Raw genomic sequence first — 20,091 nt, 5'->3', positions numbered from 1 at the left:
TACAATTAAAGCTTTTATCTAATTCAACAGTGAGTAAAAGGACTAAAATTATATTCTACCAGAAGACCGCTTTAAATTGTTCTGACAAAAAAATGTAAATAAAATAAAATAAAATAAAATAAAATGAATAAATAAATAAATAAATAAATAAATAAATAAATAAATAAATAAATAAATAAATAAATAAATTATTTTCATTTTTTAAGAAAATAAATTTGTTAGAATGTAACAATCGATCATATATTATTTTGGTGCTTGGCAACACCATCTTCATTTTTTAAAAAACATCAGTGGCCTGTTCATGATCACCAAGTCATTCACTTTAGCGAATTAGTCCCACTAATAGTTTAGTTAAGTTTACTTTTGTTTTTAAAGGTCCAAGAAGATTTATATTTAATCAGTGTTCATTTTTCTGTCAATTCCTGTTACATGGCAAGAACTATTCTGGTATTATAACTATTCATTATAAAGTGGCATACAGTTAAAGTCAAAATTATTAGCCCTGTGCTTCTGTGAACATTTTTTTTTTTTATATTTCTCAAATGATGTTTAAAAGAACAAGGAATTTTTCACATTATTTCCTATTCCCACAGTAAGTCTTATTTGTTTTATTTTGGCAAGAATAAAATCAGTTTTAACTCTTTTAAAAACTATTTTAAGGTCAGTATTATTAGCTCTCTAAAGTATTTTTTTTTCTATTGTCTACAGAACAAACCACTGTTATACTATGATTGTGGGTTTCCTCCAGGTGCTTCAGGTTTCCCACACGGTAGGGTGATTCCCAGAGCTGGGTTGCGGCTGGAAGGGCATCAGCTGCATAAAACATATGCCAGAGTAATTGGCAGTTTATTCCACTGTGGGGACTAGGCTATATTATATTATATTATATTATATTATATTATATTATATTATATTATATTATATTATATTATATTATATTATATTATATTATATTATATTATATTATATTATATTATATTATTCATTTTCTTGTCGGCTTAGTCCCTGCAACCCATCTCTGGGAAACATCCAAATACACTCATTCACACTCATTCACTACGGACAATTTAGCCTACCCAATTCACCTGTATCGCATGTCTTTGAACTGTGGGGGAAACCAGAGCACTCGGAGGAAACCCACGTGAACGCGGGGAGAACATGCAAACTCCACACTAGGGATGGGCATTTCTAACCATTTTTCATTTTGATTAATCCACAGGTTTGACAAACGATTAATCAATTAATGGGGGTGGAGCTTAAGCAAGAGGCCGGATATGTGTGCATCATAGCGGCAATTAAATAACATTAAATTTAAATATATATATATATATATTTTTAAAGCCGTGTTAAAAATGGCGTTGATAAAACTATGACAGGATTCATAAAACAATTAAATCAATGCTGTTGGGTTATTAAAAATCACCATCAATATTGGTTAACACAGTAAACATTTAAAGAAGTGTGAGCAGTGGCATATTTACGAATGGACAAGTAAAAGCTTTAAGTAAAAGCTTTGCGATACGATTTACTTTATGCAAGTGTATTAATTTAAAGTAATCCCCGAATAAAGACGTTAGAGGCCATTTACATTTGGCGTATTTTGCATGTGCAAGTTTGTTATTCTCTATGCGCTAAAATCACGCGCAGAAAATATATAAATATATAAATCAGTGTTAAACCTATGAATGGTGGAAAAACATATTTCTGTAATTGTGTATCCGGGTCTCCACTTTTGCCATGGCCTCTTCTGGTTTTAACAAGCTTATGCTTCAGGTTTTTCCAAACCTTTCTCCTTTCCCATGGCTGTTGCAATTTATAGCCAATAATTATTGATCATTAGGTTATCTCTATGATCATAGATCATAAAGATGTCTGTACAGTCATTCTGTTTCAAACAAATCTCTTCAAAGTGTTTCATATTCAACTCAAATCAAAAGTGGTGCCACGTTCGAGTCTTAAAAAAATGCAGAGCGCACTGCCAGCCAAAATCATGCGCGCAGAAAACCATTCCTGCGTGCCTCACGCGCAGCTCTGCTCCCGGTGTAAATACCGGATGTTTACACCCATGCCGATAAAATACACGCCGCTTATGTACTGTGAAACCGGAGTAATTTTTATGCAAAGCTGTCAGCACGTAGCGAGCTTTGCAAGTTGACAAAACTAAAGTTATAATATGATGATGATCTTATTTTGACTATATGGTTAAACTGAAAGGAGAGATGATGGATCAGGGAGGTAAGACTGAATGAATAACATTAATTCTCAGCCATGAGTCGAGTCTAAGACAACAGATAATTACATAAAAGATATTGTTTTGTATTCTATAGAATTGTCTTTAATATTCAAGCAAAGGATTTCTTAAGAGATCTTAGCATATCACTCGAGTTGTGTCTTTACATTTTTTACAGTTAGGTTACATGTAGGGTTGATTTCTGTTATTATATATTTAGAATAATAATCGAATAATATTAATAATAATAATTATCATTATTATTATTTATTTCTAAGTACATTTCTAAAAGCCGGTGGTTCGCCCAGGATGCCATTTAAACTAGAACAGCCACTGAAGTGATGCATGTAGGTTTTCTATATGACGCATTGTAAATAAAATTAATCATAAAGCCGAGACACAATATGAAAATGTTATATTACAAATTGTGTTTATCTACACAAAATGCATATGAGCTTGAAGCACATGCCAACCAGAAAGTAGTGGATGCAGTTCTCCCGTTACAGGGCGCAGCAGAAAAAAAAGAAACCAACGTTATTTTACAGTATTATCCCCTTCAATATGTGTCTTATTATTTCTATAAATATTTAGGATCATTTTTTTTTAAATATAAGCTACCTTTTTCTGTATTGTAGACAACAACAATAAAAACACACATGATACTCTGCATTTCAGTTATTTTATTCAACTGACATTTATACCAAAACAATATTTTACTTCAGCAACATCACAACAGATGTGGATCAAAAAAGGTTTTTTTTTTTTGCTTTGTTTTTTTTTTTTTTGTAAAAGGTTCGCAAAAATAAGTTTCACCAAAACTTCACCAAATGACTGTTAAGTAGCAAATAGCCTAACTAAAATTAGAAGCTAGCATAATTTGGCTGCATAAACTTAAAATAAAAATGCCTGAATATTTTTTACCACAGCTATAAAACTTAAAGATTAGGTAAAATAAAATTTCTTTCAAAATGATCAGTCAGTGGAGTTAAATAAAATAAAGCCGGCCTAATTTAACTATGCTGCTTAAAACAAAAACAGCCTGAATATTTTACCATGCATGGCTAATAAAACTTAACATAAGGAAGGACTACATATTTTTATTAAAAAAGATCAGTCGGTCTACATGCTCTGATCGTGAAGTCTATTTAGAAAAAGAACGGTGGTGGAAAAAACGCGCTCAGCAGGCACAGAAGGTCCAGGAACAGCCAGGTACCACTGGGCAAGGGTGCTTAGCCTTGCAAATCGAGACTCATTTACTTTGCCCCACAATAAAGGATCCGGGTTTACTGAGATGCATGGCTCCCAATTAGCTTTCGATTTTGGTGTCATCTGGTGAAACATCACTCATACGGTAGTCCTTGCCGAAAAGAATGTCGAGACACGGCGCGCACATGACAGCTGAAAGTATCACAAACCAGCCGAGCACATTTGCTTGGTATTTAAAATAAAATACATAGATAATATTCAGATGGCGCTCTGTAGCACAGCAGAAATATGAAGTGTCCGTCGTGGTTGGGCACCGCTGTGTACCCTGATAGAAACATGATGCTGTGTGGGCCGTGGTGCGACGCGGTGCTTCTGGCGTGTGACCCCCTATACTGGATCCGCGCTCAGGTCTCGCCTCTAGACCGCAACTCTCTGCAGCCATTACCAATCAAATATCAAACTACCGCCCAAATACCAGCATAACCAATCAGAAAGAATAAAAGGAATTTAATTTTAGGGCCAATAGATCATCGTTGACATGCTCGATCGTCGCTGATGCGTTCGATTAATCGATTAATCGAATAACTGTGCACATCCCTACTCCACACAGGACGGCACCTGATCCAGTCGAGGCTCGAACCAGCATATTATATTATATTATATTATATTATATTATATTATATTATATTATATTATATTATATTATATTATATTATATTATATGAAAGGTTTACTGAAACTTCTACAAAATTAAAAAAAAAAACTTAAATACTGAGAGTTTGAGGTCAAACTCAAATAAAAGAATTTCCTATATAAACTGTTTATAAACATCAGCTGACATTCCATAATGCATATAATAATATTAATGTCCTACTGAGATGATATTTAAAGGTTTAATATTAAGGTCAAAGTTCTGTAGATTTTATCTGGAGAAACAACATATGCAAATCAATAAAATGATCAACTTTACTCAAAATCATGTCAACCATGTCTGATACTTAAAGGTACAATAAGATCTTTGATAAGGCTAACACAAAAACGTTACCACTTAAAATCTACATCTTAAGCCTGCAATTTTTTTCACTAGCTTTGTAAAACAGGCTTAAAACAAATTTGTTTGTGTTCTATTAAAAAAATGTTGGCCCTAAAAATTCAAAACTGTATTTAACCGAAGAATTTATTTTAGATTGCAGGGTGAACTCTGACCTAAACTCTGATCTAAAACTCTACACTTTAACTTAAGCAATTATTTATTCTGTACCTGATTGTCTTCAGAGGTTCTTCATCTTTCTCTCTGTCCATGAAAGGAGAGTCCATGAAGAAGATCTTGTCCTCGGGAGTTGTGGGTTCCTCTGAATCATCCAGTCCTCGGCCGCTATCACTGTTCACATCACTGCTGTCCACCTCCATAGTGCTGTCAGAGTCTGGACCAGGACTGGCCGGCTCTGAAATAACACAGAGCACACTTTAATATTGTTCTTATCAGTGCATTTTTACCCTTTAGCTGGTTGCTAAACCTAAAACCATACCTCCATTGAAGACTCCAAGACAGTCTTTTGGTACCTTTGAAGCACATCGCTTGTGACAATTGAATTTACAGTCTGGTGAAGAAAATGCATTATCATTTACAATACATTATTGTCTTTATTGGAGAGAGAGCCAGAAGTGGTGAAACAAACCTTTGCACTGCATGCCCTGCCGGAAAAGGCCTTTGAGGAGGCGTTTGCAATACTGGCAGATGGTGGGACGAGTGTAGGTGTGAATGACAAAGGTGTGCGGGACCTTCACCCTCCCCAGCACCATCTTCTCCATCCAGATTGGTCGACCGCTCCATGATGGTATTCGCTTTCCAGGTTCCTGATGAGGGCGCTGCTGCGGAGAAACCAAACCAACAAACACATGCATTCTTTGTATGTACCCACATGAAAAAAATTATGCATTTAATTATTGACAGTTTGACCAGGATTGTTATAGCAACGAGAGCATATGCTCGAGAGCAGCTAAATTCATATATAATTTCATTAAGTATGCAGAAAAGTGCTATATATATATATATATATATATATATATATATATATATATATATATATATATATATATATATATATATATATATATATATATATATATATATATATATATATATATATATATATATATATATATATATAAACAGGATTATAATTTTCTTACAAGGGTAATTTATTGAATTGAACTATACTGAACTGGTGAAAAACAGTGGTTTCAAACCTTTTTGACTTTCTTTTGTCTGTTAAACACAAAAGTAATTATTTTGAAGAAAGCTGAAAACCTTTAACCATTTTCCATAGTAGGAAAAACAAATACCATAAAAATCAGTGGTTACAGGTTTTAAGCATTCTTCAAAATATCTTCATTTCCGTTCAATAGAAGAAAAAAGCTCATAAAAGTTTGCAACTATTAAAGACTGAGTAAATTTTCATTTTTGGGTAAACTATCCCAGTAATATATATATATATATATATATATATATATATATATATATATATATATATATATATATATATATATATATATATATATATATGTCTGATAATATTTTTTTCTTCTGAAGAAAGTCTTATTTGTTTTGGCTAGAATAAACCATTTTAAGGTCAAAATTATTAGCCCCTTTGCGCAATATTTTTTTCAGATAGTTTACAGAACAAACCATCGTTATCCAATAACTTGCCTAATTACCCTAACCTGCCTAGTTAACCTAATTAACCTAGTTAAGCCTTTAAATCTCATTTTAAGCTGTATAGAAGTATATTGAAAACCATCTAGTAAAATATTATTTACTGTCATCATGGCAAAGATAAAAAAAATCTGTTATTAGAAATGAGTTATTAAAACTATTATGTTTAGAAATGTGTTGAAAACATCCTCTATAACTCTGTCTTTCATGAACGCAGTTGCCGTTTAATGTATAGCAAATTAGACTTATTCAAAGTAGTCACTGCGCAGAAAAAGTTCAGGAATTGTTTTGTTTCAGCTCATGCACGGAAACCTGGCTGAACGACACCATACCGGACAACGCGCTTCACCTACCGGGCTATCAGCTGTTCAGAGCGGATCGCGATGAAGAATCAACGCGGAAATCACGCGGTGGCGGGACGTGCTTTTACATCAATGAAAGATGGTGTACAGATGTAACAGTTTTAAAGAAGATGTGTTGTCCAGATCTCGAAGCACTGTTTATTAACTGTAAGCCTTTTTACTCCCCACGCGAGTTCTGCTCGTTCATCCTCGTCAGTGTTTACATTCCTCCGCTCGCGCACGCAAGCCTGGCGATACAGAAACTAGCTGATCAGATCACAGTGATCGAGCAACAACACCCGGACTCTGTTTTAATTATTCTCGGGGATTTTAACAAAGCAAAACTGTCCCGTGAACTGCCAAATATAGACAGCATGTTACATGTCCCACAAGAGACAGAAATATTCTGGATCACTGCTATACTACAATAAATGATGCATACCGCTCCGTCCAACGAGCAGCTTTGGGACACTCTGACCATTGTTTGATTCATCTCATTCCAACCTACAGGCAGAAACTGAAAACAGCCAAACCTGTATTAAGATCTGTGAAAAGATGGACTAACGAAACAGAGCGGGATCTACAAGCCTGTTTCGACCTCACTGACTGGAGTGTTTTTGAAGCTGCTGCAAACGATCTGGATGAGCTCACAGAGACTGTAACATCTTATATCAGTTTCTGTGAAGACGTGTGCATTCCTACCAGGACTCAACTCACATACAACAATGACAAACCATGGTTCACTGTAAAACTCAGACAGCTATGTCAGGCCAAGGAGGTTGCTTACAGGAATGGGGATAGGGCCTTGTATAAGCAGGCCAAATACACACTGGAAAAGGAGATCAGAGTCGCAAAAAGGAACTATTCTGAGAAACTAAGGAGTCAGTTCTCTTCCAGCGACTCAGCATCTGTGTGGAAAAGTCTGAAAAACATCACAAACTACAAGACACCATCCCCCAGCACTGTAAACAATGAACGACTTGCAAACGATCTGAATGAGTTTTACTGCCGATTTGAGAAAACCCCCCACACCCACTCTGAACTGCTCTTCACGCCACCATTAACACCTCCACCACCCCCTGCCTCCCCCATACCTGCACTACAGTTTAACGAAGATGAGGTTCGCCAGGTCTTCCGGAAACAGAAGAGGAAAAAAGCACTATGCCCAGATTTTATAACACCAGCCTGTTTAAAATCCTGTGCTGACCAACTGGCCCCCATCTTCACCCTGATCTTCAACAGATCACTGGAGCTGTGTGAAGTGCCCTCCTGCCTCAAACGCTCTACCATCATCCCCATCCCAAAGAAACCCAAACTTACAGGACTAAATGACTACAGACCGGTGGCACTAACATCTGTGGTCATGACGTATTTGAAAAACTGATGCTGGCCCACCTGAAGGACATCACTGAACCCTCACTGGACTCTCTTCAGTTTGCCTACAGAGCAAACAGGTCTGTGGATGATGCAGTAAATATGGGACTGCATTATGCTCTGCAACACCTAGACAGACCAGGGACCTATGTGAGGATCTTGTTTGTTGACTTCAGCTCGGCGCTTAACACTATCATCCCAAAACTTCTCCTGCCCAAATTAACTCAGCTCTCTGTGCCCACCTCTGTCTGTCAGTGGATCAACAGCTTCCTAACGGACAGGCAGCAGCTGGTGAAGCTGGGAAAATTCTCATCTAGCATCTGCACAATCAGCACTGGTGCCCCCCAGGGGTGTGTCCTCTCCCCACTGCTCTTCTCCCTGTACACGAATGACTGCACATCAGAAGACTCCTCTGTGAAGCTCTTGAAGTTTGCAGACGACACCACACTTATCGGCATCATTCAGGATGGTGAAGAGTCTGCTTACAGACAGGAGGTTAAGGAGTTGGCTGTCTGGTGTAGCCACAACAACCTGGAGCTCAACACGCTCAAAACAGTGGAGATGATAGTGGACTTCAGGAGAAACCCCCCTGCTCTTCCCCCACTGAGCATCATGGACAGCATTGTGGCAGCAGTGGAGTCATTCAGGTTCCTGGGCACCACCATCTCTCAGGACCTGAAGTGGGACACTCACATTGACTCCATTGTCAAAAAAGCTCAACAGAGGCTGTACTTTCTTCGTCAGCTGAGGAAGTTTAACCTCCCAAAGGAGCTGCTGAAACAGTTCTACACCTCCATCATTGAATCAGTCATCTGCACATCAATAACTGTCTGGTTTAGCTCAGCTACTAAATACGACCTCCAAAGACTACGTCGAATAGTTCGGACTGCTGAGCGAATCACTGGTACAACCCTTCCTACTCCCCAAGAACTGTACTTATCCAGAGCGAGCAGAAGGGCTGCCAAAATCACTCTGGACCCCTCACACCCAGCACACTGCCTCTTTGAACTTTTACCTTCTGGTCGACGCTACAGAGCACTGCGCACCAGAACAGCCCGACACAGAAACAGTTTCTTCCCTCAGGCAATTCATCTCATGAACACTTGATGATAATAATTGCGAAACCAACATCACTACTTGCCATACACTTTTATACACATATACACTTATTTAACAACACACTTTACATGCCAATTTGCACATAACAGCTGCACATATAACGTTGTATATAGTAATAAACATGTACATACACTTGTCAATCTGTATATTTGCACTCACTACTTACTTCTATTTTTTAAAATATATTTATTATCTGTGTTTTGTCCTGTTTCTGTAATGCTGTTGCACTGTAGAAGCTCTGTCACGAAAACAAATTCCTAGTATATGTGAACATACCTGGCAATAAAGCTCTTTCTGATTCTGGAAAAAAAAAAAATGCATGCTGTATGCAGTAAGCAGCGACAGTGCTCAACTTAAACAATCGGCGTACAGTACACCTTATCTTTTAAAATTTCCTCTAAATCCCAGGGTAAATTTAGGGATAAAGTATATGGGGCTAGACTGAAATCATTCGGAGCTCGAGCCTTGAATAATTTGGACTATTGGCACCCCTAGTTTTGCTGCCAGACATTTACTGCATTGCTAATAATGGGCCTTATCATACTTCCGGTGCAAGGCACAAGACATGTTTAGTGCAATGTGCTGCTATTTTCAGACCAGCGCAACCTTAATTTTCCCATTTTGCACCACGTTGTTTAAATAGTAAATACATTTGTGCCACTTTGTTGACTCATGGGTGTTCCAGTCTAGAAAGGAGGTGTGTTAAGGCGCACTGGTGTTTCGTTGCTATTTTGAGGAACTAAAATAGCCTGCACAATTGACCAGCTGAAAGCAGGTCTAAAGTCCAGTGCAGAGTGTGTTAGCCTTAGACGCCTACACATTGCTTAATTCACACAGGATGTACAGCAATACACAAATATCTTTACAAATGAAAAATAATTAACGGATTAAAATGTTATAAAAATTATTATTTTCTACATAAATATAAAAACCACTACTTCCATGCCTTTTTCACCTCAGGGTTTTTTCAGTATATTCATGAAAATTTGCTTTTGTATAATGTTATTATTAGTAGTATTATTTATTATATGCATATTTATATATATTTTTTTAATAAAAACTAGTTTAGATTTGTCCACCTGTCGGGTTTTGGAGACGTCTGTCTCACCATATGGGGCATAAGAACAGGACGTGTGTTTGGATATAACTCAGTTTTTTGACCACACTTTGTTATTGTTGTTCATTTATTAGTTTGCTGGAAATTAGAACTGAGAAATGGTTTTGAAACAAATCTTTGGGCTTAAAGGGAATTAAATATGTAGGCTGATGGAAGTCTTCAGTAGAGTATGTACAACACGTTTCTTTATCCACGAAATTAAACGAGTAAAGTAAAAAGAGGTCGAATGGAGGAGGTTTGTTCTTTATCCTTATGCTACAGATGCTCTGTTTAACTGTTTTCCCGCTAGTGAAGCGTTCAGTTTTTCCAATTACAAATTCCGCCATGTAAATAGCAAATGCACCATGGCGTGACGCAACTAACTCTTAAAGGGAATGTGAGATGAGATTCTGATTGGTTTAATGCAGGTTATGCTCAACACACACACAACTCATTAAGAGAATGAGCACAACCCTGTTAGATCATGTGCCGGTATTTTTCCGTCCTTAAAATAGCAAAAGTGGACACGCCCTTAATGCTTTTGCACCTAAATTATTAAAATAGAGTCCAATGGTTTGGATTGGTCTGCGCTTCACAGTGAACACAAGTCGCAATTTCAGATAAATTGATCCAGATATTTACATCTGGTTCACCAATTTGAAGAACCAAGTTAGCCAGAGATTAGTTATCACAATCGAAAGTTCTGTTCTGGGCACCTATGGTGAAAAATCTACTTTTCAAGCTGTTTGGACAGACATGGTGTAGGTATGGTGTATAGACCGTCATATTGGGGTGATATAAACACACCCAGTCCTTTTTTTTTCAATTTAGCAACATAAAAACGGAGGACCAATTGGAGCGGTTTTCAGACCGACTGCTACTTTATGTAGAAGTGCGGTCCCCCCGCCCACCGAATTGATTGACAGCTGCGCTTATTAACATGTCCTGGTAGTAACGTGTATAATCATATCAACAAGACCAGACGTGCGCAAAGCAACTGGGAATAAAAGGTCTGTTCAGTTCGTTAGGATCATCAATCATCATCAATTGCGATCAAGAGTAAGTTTCACATGTTTAAAATGTTTTAAAACAGTTCATGTGTGTAATGAATTACAGCGATTTACTTCAGCTTTACTTCATCAGCGCAGCTGCGTGTCAGAACAATTATAAAGGAATCCCGGTTTGTGGATGTTAAATCAGGTTTATTTTGTACATTAACATAACAGATATCCATACAGCAGTGGATATTAACCTGTATCCTGTCACATTTGCGTGCGAAAAGAGTGCAAAGCTAAATGGGCGCTCTGTCTGTGTGTGTCTGCTGCAGTGTGTGTGTGCGCGTGTATCTGTGTGTGCGTGTGTGCGTGAACTTTGTGTGACTCATCGATGCAACTGCACAACAAATACTCATTGGTAAAGTCCTTACTGTAGTATTTCTCCCAAAGCTATGTGAAATCTGCTGCCTTTAAGTCTGTCTGTTGTCTGACGCAGCCGAGGGAGGAAATTAAGGCACGCAGAAAGGCACAAAGAAACGGTGGGCGGGGAGGACTAGCCTTAAAGGCGCAGTATGACAAAACAGCACCCTAGTGCAAAAATGTATAAAATAGAATCTTGCAAAAGGTATAATGAAAAATCTGATGGGTGTTTTGAGCTGAAACTTTACAAACACATTCTGGAGACGCAAAACACTTTTTAATATTAAATCTGAAAAAGGGCTAACCTAGGTGCCCTTTAAATCATCTCCTAACACTGCTACAGATGTTTTAAGTAAGGTACAAAGAACCAACCACTTATACTGAGCAGTGTACCCATGAAGTACAGTAATGCAGACCACTGAAAGACCACATGCTAATATTTTATTTATTTTTAAATTTTTTTTTACTTTCATAAATCACCAATAAATTATTGTTATTCACCAAGAATTCGATTTTTCTTTTGAGTGCTATATTCATCAAACACCAAAAAATTACTAGACAAAATATTAAGCATCATGGCCTGTTTTATTCATAGATGACAATCAAAATGCTCATGAACATCAAGTGAACAAATTATAATGATTTCTGCAGAATTTCGTAACATCTCAGTTTTGATTCAAAGTGAAGTATTGCAGTGAAGGCTGCAATCTCTAAGTGAAGGCTTGGAGAACAGAACAGACTCTTTTAGCAGTGACTAAACAGTAGTGATCTTAGTGTCTTTTACAGTCTACGTTACAATTACTGCAGCTCTCGGATTTACTACTGTACACAAGTAGAGAACTGAGAACTTCATTGTTCCTTCTCTAAAATGTTTAGAAATTCACCACTTAGTTGAAAAAAAACTGTTTAACCATAGAGCAACCACAACAAATTCTGATTTTGATTTACAATCAATGCATAGAAAAAAAACAATCCCTTATCAGATTAGAAACAAAAGTACACTACTTATGTATTAATGTGTGTATTAATGTGATTATGTGGAGAAAGTTCATTGAGATTGAAATGATGCCTGATCTAAAGAGGTGATTACAACATAACTGGTTTAAAATTTAACTGCAAGGCTTGGTGGGAATAGCAAAAACAGGGTAGACTTTAGTCCAGGCCTGCCATGCATTTCCCTGTATACGAAACAAAATATCAAAGTAAAAGGTATCTGCAGTACAAATAAATACGTTAGTCATTTTAACAAATATAACCTAAACAAATTAAGTACAAAATAATTGGTAAATGTTTTGAAAAAGGCAATGTTATTGTCGACTAATGTGAAGTCAGTTCTGAGGACAACTGAGAAGCCATTCACAAAGAACTCGTCTTTGTGTCTGAAAATGCGACACGGACAGAAAATGTGACAAGTTCTGCCATTTTGCAGGTGTCATGTCAACTTGCTACCCCATAAACAGAAGCATGCAACACTATTCCCACATCTGAGTTTTTCTGAATCTGACTGACAGCATATATGACAATTGAGCGCAGCTGTGGGTGAAAGTCGAAATCATTTTATCTTAAGCGGCTTCTAAAAACGCAGTGCTGCAAAAGACACAAGTGTATAATGCTCACGCACGCTCATCAGTCTATGAATAAGTGAGTGACATCTTTAGGAGCTTTCAGTTTTGAAGTTTACTGAATCTTAAATTGAATACACAATTACTGTTTCTCTGTTGTGTAAGGAGAGGGCTGAGCTTAATGGAAAGTTTAATAAAGAAAAAAAAATATTTATTATTATTATATTATTATTATATATTATTTATAATTTTATTATTATTATTTTTTTATTAGGGGTTGCACAGACTGCTCGACTTTTATGCTCTGCCATGAGGCTTTTTGATTGATCAACACCTGATTGATCAATCAACACCTGAAAGAAGGTTCACAGAATGAAACTGCCCTCGGATTATTGAAATGTAATTTTAGATGTAATTTTCCATGAAGCGTGCAAGTGTGGCAGACTTTATGTGTGAATATCATCCCAGATAAATGCTGTGAAAATGCACGCATTGAGAGGAGACATCTGATAACTAAGATAAACCAGTAATCGTGAAAAACCTAGAATTGAGGTAGATTTTGATGAGCTTTTTGACCTGCGGTAAAATCTGTGTCTGAGCAGCACTCCGACAGAGAGGCTTATAGCTTTTAGCTTTATATATATTACTGTAAAATGTATGTGCGGTTAATGTTTGCTGTAATGAACATTACTGTATATTTATATTTAATACAATGAAGTATTATAAACATAGTTTTATATATATATATATATATATATTATATATTAATATATATATATATATATATATTATATATATATATATATGCAATAATTTTAATGAAATACCAAAATTAAATTAAATTAAATTAAATTAAATTAAATTAATTTAATTTAATTTAATTTAATTTAATTTAATTTAATTTAATTTAATTTAATTTAATTTAATTTAATCTGTCCTCACCTCCTCCAGGCTGCTGGCAGCATGTTCAGCTGGTGCCGGACGAGGCACAGACAGTGAAGGACCGGGAAGAGACACATTTGAAAGACGTCTTTTCCTCACACCGCTACAGTTGTTGGGGATTTTAAAGGCACATCGTTTGTGATAGTTCAGGCCACATCCTACAAATCCATAGAGAAGGCTTTAGTGTCTGGATTACAGTCAGATGCAAGCCTAAGATTCAGTTGAAAAAAAAATATGGAATATGATTAGAGTAAATCATTAATCACATTAAAAATCAGGTATAAGGTTTAAGGAGAAGATATAAGATTACAAAAAGAAAGCAAGAAAATAGCATATCTTCCTCCTGGACTCCAGCAGAGGGCTCTGTCTCTCCTTTTACACTCACAAAGCGATGAGCAAATCAGCAAGTTTAGATCCTCCTGACAGACCAAATGAATCTCCTGAGGACTGGGTGGGGGATTTCAGAAAATTTATGACTTTCGTCTTTCCCAGAGCACATGTAAACAGCCTGTTGTGTAAAGTGTTTTAGCATGCCTACACATCTGAACAGCTTGTATCCATCAGTGTGGCTTCTTACAACTGGAGCCCATAATCTTTACACAGCTTTCAAATGTGACATCCAGTGCTTGGCAAAAACACTGAGCTCCTTTCAAACAGAACTTGATTTCAAGTTGAAAGGGGACTGATGGCAGCACAGAGTCCAAGGAATACAGTTGATTTCATAAGAGAGCTAGAGAACAGACTAAAAGGACTGAGCCAGACTCAATCAGGAAACACCACCAAATGCCATTCAGTTAATATCAACTGACCAATATTCATTAAGTCAATATACTGTGATAAGTAAAATGCACAATATTGTATTGTGGGCACTTCAATACACTCTAAACAATTATTTATTATTGAAACTTTTAGAGCCACTTTTAAGAGAATTCAGATTGTTGTATTGCATCACAGCACCAAACGCTTGAAGACTTAATATATGATTTATTTTCAAACATTAATCCTTCATATGTTAATTGAAATGACACTGAAAACTGTGACCATTTATAGGCCTTTTGTTTGTAAACTGTACAGTATAGTTCCATTTGTTAACACCAGTAATTAATTCAATCAAATAAAAACGGCAAACTGAGAAAAGCAGAAATAACAGAAAAAAACAGTCAGGTACAGCCATGAGTGTGTGTGTGTGGGTGTGCATGTAAAAGAAACTGAGTGCGGGTCAAAATAGATAAACAAAAGAACATGAAAAATGTACAGCATGCATAGCAGTAAAAGGCATTATCCATACAGGTCATAAATAGTATTAACATAAAGCAAGAATAATGGAAAGAATCAAGAAAAACAGAACAAAACAAATCAGTGGAGGAGAATAAGAGAGTTTATCCATAATAACACTAATATTGTTAAACGTAGTGATTGTCATAACAACATTAATAATGGTAATGATAGCAATAATGACAATAATGACAATAACAATAATAATAATAATAATAATAATAATAATAATAATAATAATAATAATATTAATATTAATAATAATAATAGAAGTAGTAATATTAACACTAATAATAACAACAACAATAACAGTTACAATAACAATATTAGTAGTAATGATGATAATAATGAGGTAGGGAAGTTGAGAGATCAGAAAGGGGACAAATAATAATAACAGACATAAGGATGGATAGTTAGTCAGTAACCTTTTCCACATTTTTACCCATTTTAAATAATTTATGCTCAGGGGTGCGTTTCCCAAACAACAACTTAACTCGCGGCTGAACTATCATAGTATGATGCATCGTTTGGGAAAAGAACGATGTAGCGACGAGTGTTTCCCTTAACTGTAGTGTCTCTGTCGCAGATCCATAGTTTGAACCACTTTAGTTATTATGTAAAATGCCCATAATGGTGTACTACGAAGTGCACTACGAAGGCAACGCAATTGTCAACATGAAGATCACTAAAACTGAACTGTAAAAATACTTTGAAAGCAAATTACACCTAAGAGAAATGACCTTAATGTTTTTTTTTTTAAATCATTCAGAGTTTAAATGTTGGAACGTTCTAAATGAATAGGGAATAGGGGGGATAACTGGGAATCCCCCTATGCCCTATTCATTTAGAACATTCTAACATTTAAACTTGAAATTATTTAAAAAAACAAAAACATTAAAGTCATCTCTCATAGGTGTAATTTGTTTGAAGTTACATCTCCAAAGCTTGTGAAAACAAATATATATAGCATACGTTAATGGTTTTAATTTATAATAGGTTATATATATATATATATATATATATATATATATATATATATATATATATATATATATATATATATATATATATATATATATATATATATACATACATATTCTACTTAATAATAATTATAATTATTATTAATGATAATTATTATTATTATACAAGTAGGATTTTTTTTTCATTTCTTAATAAATAGCATAGCCTACTGTAAATTAGGCCTACAACCATTAACGATTTATATATGAGATTAGAACACATGTTAGCTTAGTGATTTTAAATGGAACATTCTCAATAATATTTGTAAAAGAAACCTATATATGGTCATATGTGTGTTTACATATATTTCAGTTAATATGGAAAACGAGTGCATGTTTTTACCAAAACTAATATTGGATTTTTTTTTTTTAAATACGTGTGCATGTAAAAGAATCTAATTTGCACAAAAATTATTACATTTTACATTCTAACTAACGTGGTTCAAACAATGGATCTGCTATAGAGAAACTACGGTTTTGGGAAACACTCCTTACTGCATTGTTCTTTTCCCAAACGATGCATCATACTATGATAGTTCAGCCGCGAGTTATGTCGTTGTTTGGGAAACGCACCCCAGTTCAATGAGGTCTTTTTACAGTACTTTATACTGTATGAATTGTAAGCTAGCATTTTTAGTAAAAAAGTAAATATTATTGCAAATTTGTGTCCAGAAAACAATAAGTTAGTTTAACTAAATTTACAAAAACATTTATAAATCTTGGGTTATGTTAATTTCTTAGTTAATGCATAATAAGGCATTTAAAATGTTTTATTAAATTTAGTTAAAGACTAATAAGAATCTGTTGTATTTTCTTTATTAACTTTAACATATAACTATAATTTATCATTGTTGATTTTAGGACAATATCATGATTATACCATATATCACAATAAAAGCCCCAACATTTAATCACAACATTAAATTTTATATTGGCAGAAGTATGAAGTCTATTTTTAACACTACTCTGTTGACCATGCTGTTTTACTTGGTTGGTATTTGGCTATTACATGTAAAATGAAAATGTAATTTTGTCAATCTTAAAGTGCCCCTATTATGCATTATAAAAGGTTATAGTTTGGTCAAAAATCACTTTCATTGCCTTATAGTTTAGCAATTTATTTTTACAAACCCCTCCTTTTGTGATGCTAATCTGCAGTGATTGGTCTGATGATCCAGTCTGTTGTGATTGTGCAACACAAGTAGGAACGCTACGGTTACTAAAGTAACCCTTCGTTCCCCGAGGGGGGGAACGGAAATGCTATGTGGAAACTTCCACTATGGGGATTTCGTCAGAATCCAATCATCTGAAAGAGTATAAAAACGGGCCAATGAAATGCCAATGAGTTGGCAGCGTCAGCGTGCACAGCTGGCGTCAATGACAATCAGTCATGCTATAAAGACGCAGCCAGTGCCATGCTCGACATCCTTTTCTAGCTGAAGAGACTTTCACGCTCAACAGCTAAGGGACAATCGTTGTGGCTCACCTGTTACCCAGAGGGGAGACCTGGTGACAACCTATGGACTAGCCCAGAGATGGGGAGTCCTTGCATAAGGATGGTTAGCGGGGAGGGAAGACACGAGCCTGCCCTAGAAGGGGGGACTATACCGTGGCTGAGTGAACGTATGGGATCGCCAGCGGGGATCACACATAGCAGGCACCTATACCCAGAACGCAGGCTGACCAGCGGGCATGCCGACAACGTAACGGGCCAACACCTGACTCCTCCACTGAGTCAGGTGCTGGGGGCCTCGGAGGAACTCTGCAGGGTTCGCCAAAGAAATGGGGAACTAAACTGACAAAGCTGAAAAAGCGCACGTATCTCCGGGTTAGGGAGAGTGGCACAGCAAGCGTGTTTCGACACCTCAACCGAATCGTTTCCTCAATCACCAAGGGTTGCCTAATACCCTTGAGGAAACCGGCTCCACTCGCAGATTGTAACCTTGCAAATGTATTGGGTGTCACCCAACCCGTAGCTCTACAAATGTCTGTCAGAGAGGCGCCGCGTGCTAACGCCCAGGAGGATGCGATGCTCCGTAGTGGAGTGCGCTCTCACCCCCGGGGGACACGGCTCACCCTGGCCCAAGGCGAGGGAGATGGCATCCACTATCCCGTAGGCCAACCTCTGTTTAGATACGGCACTTCCCATCTGCCGACCACTGTAATGGACAAGAGCTGGTCAGAGGATCTAAGGCTCTGAGTGTGGTCCACATATATCGCAAAGCGCGAACAGGACACAACAATGAAAGGGCTGGGTCTGCCTCCTCCTGCGGGCAGCGCTTGCAGGCTCACTACCTGATTCTTAAACGGCGTGGTAGGAACCTTGGGCACATAGCCGGGCCGGGGTCTCAGGACAACGTGAGAGTAGGCCGGCCCGAATTCTATGCACGAGTCACTGACCGAAAATGCCTCCAGGTACCTAACCCTCTTAACCGATGCCACAACACGACCAGCAGAGCTGTCTCAAGGACAGAAATCTCAAGGATACTGAGTCGAGTGGTTCGAAGGATCCCCACGAGGCTCGTAGCACTACCGCGAGATCTCAAGAGGGTATGAGAGGGGGGCGGGGGTGGAAACATCCGCCTAGCACCTCTGAGGAGCTGGATGATGAGGTTATCCTCCCCACGGTGCCGCCATCCACGCACCATGATGAGCGGAGATGGTGGCCACGTAACCCTCAGTGTGGAGCGCGACAGCCTTCGCTCCCACCTGTCCTGAAGGAAAGAAAGCACAACACTGATCTGGCAAGATCGGGGGTCCTTCTCGTCGAGAAGCGCACCACTCAGTGAATAGACTCCACTCCAGGGCGTAGGCATGCCTCGTAGGAGGGTGCACTAGCCTGAGTGATGGTATTAACCACCGCCACCGGTAGGTTACCTAAGTCTTCCTCGTCGCGTCTTATTGGACCCCATGTGGAGGTTTCCACAGAACTAAGCGAGGGTGCCAGATGGTGCCCTGTCCCTGAGAGAGTAGGTCCTCTCTCAAAGGGACTCTCGCCAGGGGGGGCGTCGCGAGGAGGGAGAGTTCTGATATCCAGGTCCGGTTGGGGCCAGGGGTCGCAACTAGCAAGACCTGCCCCATCGTCCCTCCCTGACCTTGCACAGAAACTGCGCGAGTAGGCTCACTGGGGGAGTGCATACTTACGCATGACTCGGGGTGGAGTCGCCATTCTCCCGGGGAAGGAGCTGCCGTGAGAGCCTGTTGGCCGCACGGTTGAGCCCACCCGGGGTGTGAATAGCAAGCAGCGACTTCAGCCGCGTATGACTCCAGAGGAGCAGACGGCGAGCGAGCTGAGACATGCAGCGGGAGCGTATACCCCCCATCCGGATGGAATACGCTACCGCGGCCATGCTGTCCGTCCTGACCAGCACGTGTGCCCCCTCAGCACCGGTAAAAAGCGGCGCAGAGCGAGAAACACTGCCAACAGCTCTAGGCAGTTGATATGCCAATGCAGCTGGGTTCCCTCCACAGGTCCGCAGCAGCATGCCCGCTACACCGGCCCGCCCCACCCCATACTGGAGGCATCTGCCGAAACGACAGCCTGCCTGGACGCCTGACCTAGGGGCACACTGGCCTGTAGGAAGGAGGGGTCCTTTCCAGGGGGTGCGGGTGCGGTGACACAGCGCAGTGACAGTCACTCGATGTGGGCCCGCGTGCAATGCGCGTCTGGGGACCCGATCGTGAAGCCAATGCTGTAGTGGTCTCATATGGCGCAATCCGAGCGGCGTGGCCGCGGCTACGGATGCCATATGCCCCAGGAGCCTCTGAAATAATTTCAGGGGGACCACTTTTT

The 20,091-nt window shown here is 38.2% G+C and overlaps 1 protein-coding gene across 1 annotated transcript in view; it reads right to left on the bottom strand.

Moving 5' to 3' along the window:
* prkd3 (protein kinase D3) overlaps window positions 1-20,091 on the bottom strand; it is a 190,374-nt gene that overhangs the window by 45,719 nt on the left and 124,564 nt on the right. Inside the window, 4 exon segments of the mRNA XM_056477312.1 lie at window positions 4,698-4,881; window positions 4,966-5,037; window positions 5,116-5,308; window positions 14,002-14,159. Coding sequence (XP_056333287.1) covers window positions 4,698-4,881; window positions 4,966-5,037; window positions 5,116-5,308; window positions 14,002-14,159 — 607 coding nt within the window.

This window comes from Danio aesculapii, chromosome 17 (assembly GCF_903798145.1).
Source record: "Danio aesculapii chromosome 17, fDanAes4.1, whole genome shotgun sequence".
NCBI lineage: Eukaryota > Metazoa > Chordata > Actinopteri > Cypriniformes > Danionidae > Danio > Danio aesculapii.
The sequence above is the reverse complement of the archived record's forward strand: the minus strand, read 5'-3'. Positions and strand labels throughout refer to the sequence as shown.